This window comes from Cannabis sativa, chromosome 6, assembly GCF_029168945.1.
Source record: "Cannabis sativa cultivar Pink pepper isolate KNU-18-1 chromosome 6, ASM2916894v1, whole genome shotgun sequence".
Classification (NCBI taxonomy): Eukaryota; Viridiplantae; Streptophyta; class Magnoliopsida; order Rosales; family Cannabaceae; genus Cannabis; species Cannabis sativa.
In genome coordinates, this window is record NC_083606.1 from 70,437,137 (window position 1) to 70,444,454 (window position 7,318).

Here is a 7,318-nt window from a genome sequence, read left to right on the forward strand (position 1 = left end):
AGGGTATGATACATAGATACTTTATTTTTTAAAAATAAAATAATAAAATAGTAAATATAAAAAAAAAATTATTTTTTATACACTTTAAAGTATATATATATTTTTTTTTTGTATTTTTACGGAATATATGGTGCAAACCACGGAGCAACCAACAGAGCAACTTAAATTGCAACCCAATTCAAACCACAATCCACATCGCAACCCACACAACAATCCATATTGCAACTAACGGAGCAATCCAAAACATAAAAATGAAAAAAAAATCATAAAAATAAAAAAAAAAATGAAAAGTGGTATATAAGATAATTTTACTATAAAAATAAGGATTATTTTACAAATACATAATAATAACAAAAAAAATTATTACAATACAGTTGTACGAAATTTTAAATATTTTTACGATTTACATGATTTTATTTACGGTTTTTATATGTTATACTCTTGTTAATTAGTTGTTAATTTTTTGTTATCTGTATGTTATTTTTTATTGTTGTTATGATGTTGTTTGGATGCAATTTTCCTATTACTTTCATGTAGTTTTCTTGTTATTTTTGAGTCTCAATAAAAAATCGTAAAAATGTAAAAAATAATCTTTAAACATAAAAATGTAAAAAATTTACAAAAAATAGTACTTCATGTAATTAATCCTAAAAAAATAAGTCAAAAGTTTTATGCACTTGTAGCCCAAAATAGACCATGCATGATTCCAAATCCACATGAATGAAACAAATGAAAATAGAAAAACTAAATTAAAAAGGGGAGAGGGATGATCAACACCATTAGCGGCGGACCTCTCCGCCGCTATTGCTGTCCATTCTGGCCGCTAAAGGGCATTAGCAGCGGACCTCGGCCGCTATTGGTCCGCCGCTATTGCTTGGCCGCTATTAATAGTATTAGCGGCCAAAAAAGGGGTCCGCCGCTAATACTATTAATAGCGGCGGAGCAATAGCGGCGGGACCCCGGTTTCGTGTTTCGAGACTGACAAAGGGCATTAGCGGCGGGGTCCCGCCGCTACTGCTCCGCCGCTAATACCCGTCAGAATAAAAAAAAAATTAATAAATATTTATAAAAATTTATTTATATATTAATCCTATATATAAATAAATAATTATTTATATAAATATTTAATAAATAAAATCTAATTAATATAATTATAACAATTTAATAAAATTTATTGATAATTTAAAATTGTCTCGAAGGTAATTAACTTTAACATATTAATCCTAATAAAATATTGTCTCAAAATTAAACTAAATTATTACAAAACATAAATAAATTATTCTTTAACATCTTCATTCAGGTCTCTAATTATAAAGTCTTGATCCGGATTGTTTTCGTTACGAGTCCCCGAAGCCCGTGGCGGAGAAGGCACATATGCTTGGTCTGATGATAAACCCAGCGTTAAATTACCGTGCTCACCTTGGTTGAAAATGGGAGTTGAATAAAATTGGTTCTCCTGCGATGAACTTCCAAATAATCCAAAATCAGCAAAGTTTGAGCCGAGCGGAGGAGACTCTGATGGTGTTCGGTATAAGAACTGATTTCCCAATGGGGGAGCAGACTTTTGTTGCTGCTGAGGAAACTGCTGAGGAAAAGATTGGGGTTGCTGCTGGAAAAAATTTTCAAATTGTTGCTGTGACAAACTTTGGAATTGTTGTTGCGAAGACGGCTGTTGTGGTTGAGGAGGTTGTTGTTGCTGTTCCGGAGGAGCGGCATAACTCTGAGAAGACGAACCACCAGGCGACTGCGACTGACTATACGTTTGAATGAAATTGTCAAAGTGTGGGTTAAATATATGAGCACGTTGTTCGGGCGTCAAATTATCCCCCCAAGTGGCACGCATAGCTGAGAATATTTCTGCCACAGTGCTCATCATTTCAGTAGTTGGTGCGGGAGGCACCGTCGATTGAGTTTGAGGGATTGGTTTCTTTCCTTTGCCCTTGAGCCTTTTACCCACGCCTCTTTGATTGTCAGATCTTTGGCCTAGAACTGTTTCCAAAACGTCAAACTGATAACCAGTATCAGATTCAGATTCAGTACCAGTATCGCTCTGGGATTGCCGTTCAAGTCTTTTCCTATCAAGCTCCTTGATCAGTTCCTCCTATTTAAATCAAAATTATTAGAATATATAATTAATATAAAATATAAATTTTAATAATAAATCATTTTATTCACTTACATAATCTTTTGCAGCTAATTCATTAACGAAAGTGCCAGACGGCTTTTTCACATGGATCTCCTTCAATGCTTCAACTACATGCTCTCCAGGAGGACCCCCCCTATACGAACATAAATAATTAAATTAGTTTATTATAAGAGAAAAACATTATTAACAATTAAAGAATTAATACATACCATTCAGTGGCGTATGGAAGCCAACGATTTTGTGCCTTGCGTTGTTGGATATTTCATTAGTTGCCGATTTGATTTATTTTTAGTTGAACGATTCAAAAATGCCTCGCTAACGAACAATTCGCAAACCGGTTTCCAAGTCTCGGTATTCAAGTAGTCAGGGGGGAATTTGAGAATTGTCTCCCAATCTTCTGGTTTTTTGTAATGTTGTTTAAAATGCTTGTGTCTGAGTGTCTTTCGCTCACTATACCGCTCCGCCATCACCGAATATAAAGTCCCCATAAGTAGGTCTCGGTGGGGATTCCCATCGATATCAAAATAGTACTGTGTAATAAAATAATTTAAAATTATATTAATTTACCAATGAGGACATAAAATTATTACAACCATTAATAATTAAAAATCACTCACTCTTATTCGATTGAGCACTTGATCCTTATATTGTTGGGGTACATCAGAAAAATTTAGATGACCACCCGGGTACAACATGCTTACTTGTTGGCCAAGAAATCGAACATAATTGCTTGCTTCAGTGCCAACAACTTTGCCAGTTTCAAGATCTACCTCCACCGGTAAGGGCTTACCAGCTTCTCTCCTTTTTTTTCGAGGTTAGCGTTTGCTGCAACCCTTGACCCTTTCTGACCGGAGGTGGAACTATATTTATTCGAGAGAAAATTATTATTATTAGTAAATCATACATTCACTATTTGTATTCAGAACAATGTTAGATCTGAAAAAATATGAAAACTTGATTCGCAGGACGACGGTACCCTAGAAGGATCAGGGGGATCCCTGCCATCACCATCTCCACCATGGTATGTCGCTAACGTAGCTGACATTTTACTTTACTTTGAAGACGGAAAAAAATGTAAGAATTCACAAAATGTGAAACACATAATTGAAAGTTTACACAAATGTTAATGCGAAAGAAATTAAAAATTCATTTAATTGTAAAAAGTTTTAGTAACAAATGTTTACAAAATAAAAGTTACACTGACGAATCACTATCATTTCCATCATTCACCAAGTTTACATTTTCATCCTCCACATGTTCAACTAGTAAATCATCTACTTCTTCAGCCACATAATTTTCATCAAGTTCATTATTCTCTATCTCAGAATCCACTAACTGATCGGACGATTCAACAATTACTGGAGGTTCATTCGATTGCATAATCAACTCTCCAAGATCAACTGTCAACACAAAATTGGAAGAGTTAGAATCACTAACAACATCAACATCAGTCTCATCTTCATTGTCATTAATGTCCTAAATTTGTCGATGGCTAATATCTTCAACAACCTTCCAATCGCGACCTCTGAGTGGATCTTCAAGATAGAAAACTTGCTTCACCTGGTTAGCAAGGATGTACGGTTCATCTTGATACCAATATCCACGAGTATTTATACTGGTTATATTATTTTCAGTGATTGTCTTCTTTCTTAATGGATTAGTGTTATACCATTTACATTCAAACAATGTCACTGTATATGCACCAGTATAAGATATAGTGATTACATCTTCAAGTGTGCCGTAGTAATTAAACCCTTCGGGCCCAAAGAATAAGAATACACCACTATTTTGTGTCTTCCGCTTTTGGTCTCGCTTCGACGCAATAAACCGAACACCATTCACTACACAACCTTCGTAAAATGTTGCTAAGTAATCGGACCCAGAAGCTAGAGCAAGTAACTCATCACCATTTTGTAAAGTTCCAAGCTTCTGCAACTCATATATCTAAATACATAAAATGTATTAATATGAGAGGAATATAAATGGTTGAATTAAAACTTTACAATTTTGTCATTATACCTTCTTATGAAACCACGGACGGAAAGTTTGCCTATGCAAGACATCGTGATTACCATTAGGATATTCATGCCTGATCTTGGCCAAATGTTCACTGTGAAGTATGATAATGTCAAGGTACGATAGAGGGAGATAGAGAATAAAAACTAAAAATTTAATAAAATAATTTATAAAAATATAACAAACTTACTCTAAGTAAGCTTGGATTTCAGGAGAATTTTGAAGAATGTACCACTCAGCTTTTTCACGACCGATATGATCAAGAGGCTTGATAATTCCGCTAGTTTAAGGACGAGATTGAGAATTAAAAATTGAGAGATAGCGACACACAGAAGGCACATCTTCATTTCGATCAAGCCGATTAAATCTTGTTTCACACCCTTTAAAGTACATTGAACAAAAGGTTACTGCCTCATCAGCAACATAACCTTCTGCAATTGACCCTTCAGGACGTGCCTTGTTTCCCACATAATTCTTCAATTTTTTCATGTACCTTTCAAAAGGATACATCCATCTCATAAAGACCGGGCCACCCAATATCGCTTCTTCAGGCAAATGCAATACCAAATGTATCATTATGTCAAAAAAAGCCGATCAAGCCGATTAAATCTTGTTTCACACCCTTTAAAGTATATTGAACAAAAGGTTACTGCCTCATCAGCAACATAACCTTCTGCAATTGACCCTTCAGGACGTGCCTTGTTTCCCACATAATTCTTCAATTTTTTCATGTACCTTTCAAAAGGATACATCCATCTCATAAAGACCGGGCCACCCAATATCGCTTCTTTAGGCAAATGCAATACCAAATGTATCATTATGTCAAAAAAAGCTGGAGGAAAAATCAATTCCATCTTGCACAATAACAGAATTAAATTATTTTGAGCATCCTCCATATCTTTTACATTTAGAGTTCTAGAGCATAACTGTCGAAAAAAATTACACAGCTGAGTAATAGTTGTTGCAGTGTCACGAGGTAGAAATTTACGGACACCAACCGCTAGTACTCGCTGCATAATGACATGACAATCGTGGGATTTTAACCCAATAATGTTAGACTCATCTGGAGAAAAATTTGCTCTTTAAATTTGAACAGAAGCCATTGGGAAACTTTATTCCTTTAACAAACTGACAAAAAAGTTGTCTTTTCTCACGAGTCAAAACATAAGGAGCCTGCGGTTTCATTAGCCTGCCATTCCCATCTTCATAAATCCACAACGATTCCCTAATACCCATCTTCTTTAAATCATGTCGCGCATTGGTTGTGTCCTTTGATTTATCATTATCCAAGATGGTTCCTAGGAGACTATCACACACATTCTTCTCAACATGCATGACATCAATGTTGTGTTTTAAAATATTCGTGCTCCAATACTCCAACTCGTAGAAAATACTTTTTTTCCTCCAATTACAAGTTTCTGCAAATCTTCTACGTTTCACACCCCCAAAATTTTCATGATGTCCGAGAATTTGGGGTTCGAGATTATTAACTTGTGATAATATCTCTTCACAAGTAAATCGTCTTGGAGGAGGTCTTCTTTCAACTTTACCATCAAATCGAGTATCCCTTCTCATTGCATGGTTACTTGGAAAGAACCTTCTATGACCAACATATGATGTCTTCCCGATCACTCGAATGGACGTCGTGTCTTCATTACAAGTAGGGCAAGCTTTATAACCTTGACCACTCCACCTAGACAAGCTACTACGAGCAGGAAAATCATTCACTGTCCACAAAAGTGCAGCACACATGGTGAACATCGAGTTGGTCGAACTATCTCTCGTTGGTACCCCATTATTCCACAACTCCTTTAATTCATCCACCAAAGGTCTTAAAAATATATCCATGTCTTTGCCAGGAGATTTTGCACCAGGAATTAGTGTAGATAGCAAAAAATAGTTATCTTTGATACATAACCAAGGTGGTAGATTATAGTTAGCCAACACCACTGGCCACATGCTGTATGGAAGACTCATGTTGCCAAATGGATTAAATCCATCAGCAGCTAACCCAAGTCGAACATTTCTTGGGTCCCTTGCAAACTCGGGATGTTTTACATCAAAGTCTTTCCAAGCTAAACCATCGACCGGGTGTCGCAACACCACATCATCTTTTGATTTTCCAGTATGATGCCATATCATGCTCTTCGCTGTAATCCTCGAACTATATAATCTTTTAAGTCGATGTGTCAACGGAAAGTATCGCATGACTTTGCAAGGAACTTTTTTTGCTTTGCCGTTCTCGGAAGTAACCCAACGACTAGTTCCGCAAACTGGACAAGCCTCCTTGGATGCATTCTCCTTATAAAATAGGCAACAATTATACAAATAGACATGGATAGAGTCATAACCCAAGCCTAATTTCTTCAATCTCTTTTTTGCCTCGTAGTAAGTTGCTGGAATATTATTTTCCTTCGGAAATGCAAACTTTAAAAGCTTCAACAATTCTTCAAAGATGTTATTAGGAATTTTTCCTCTAACTTTTAAATGCAATAGCTTTGCTAAAAAGTTGAGAGACGAAATCCAATCACAACCGGGATACAATTCAGCTTCAATTTCCTCAAATAAGTCATCAAAATGAGGGTTTGTGGTTGGTTGTTCATCTTCTCCTTGTACATCCTCTGTTGTTGGGGGAAAGAAGTCTTCTAGAATATGAATCATTTCATCCTCTAATTCAACATCGACAACTGCTACATCATCGACAACATCCTCAGGCTCGCCGTGATAAATCCACTTCTCATATCCTTCCATGAAACCTCGATCAAATACGTGTGCTCTAACCCTATCTATTTTTTCAAACCTACTATTTATACATCTCACACAAGGACATCGAATTCTTCCATCACAATCCTTATGTTCTGATGCCATTGCTAAAAAGGCTTGTAGACCATTCCAAAATTCATGGCAACCACGATTTTTGATTTTGGTCCAAGACTTATCGATTGTCGCCATCTACAATTTAGGCGACAAATAAAGTATTACAAATTTGCATGATTTGTTAAGTGTTATGAAATATAACAAAGCTATGGTATATATTTATAAGTATACCAAAGCATTGAGATATTCTTTTCAACATTAATAATATTTTATGAATTAGACACATTTAAATAAAAAATTTATTTATTGAATTATAATTGAAACTTAAATTTAAAAAAT

General features: G+C 35.5%; 1 protein-coding gene across 1 annotated transcript; it reads right to left on the reverse strand.

Annotated features, from left to right (window-relative positions):
• Positions 1 to 3,340: 3,340 nt before the first annotated feature.
• On the reverse strand, positions 3,341 to 7,030 carry LOC133039388 (uncharacterized). The gene is made up of 8 exons (XM_061118275.1): positions 5,317 to 7,030; positions 5,106 to 5,225; positions 4,784 to 4,994; positions 4,554 to 4,655; positions 4,353 to 4,442; positions 4,166 to 4,256; positions 3,707 to 4,090; positions 3,341 to 3,622 (listed from the first exon to the last, which is right to left on the reverse strand). The coding sequence occupies exons 1-8, from the start codon at positions 7,028 to 7,030 to the stop codon at positions 3,341 to 3,343; spliced, it is 2,994 nt and encodes a 997-aa protein (XP_060974258.1).
• Between the last annotated feature and the right edge of the window lie 288 nt (positions 7,031 to 7,318).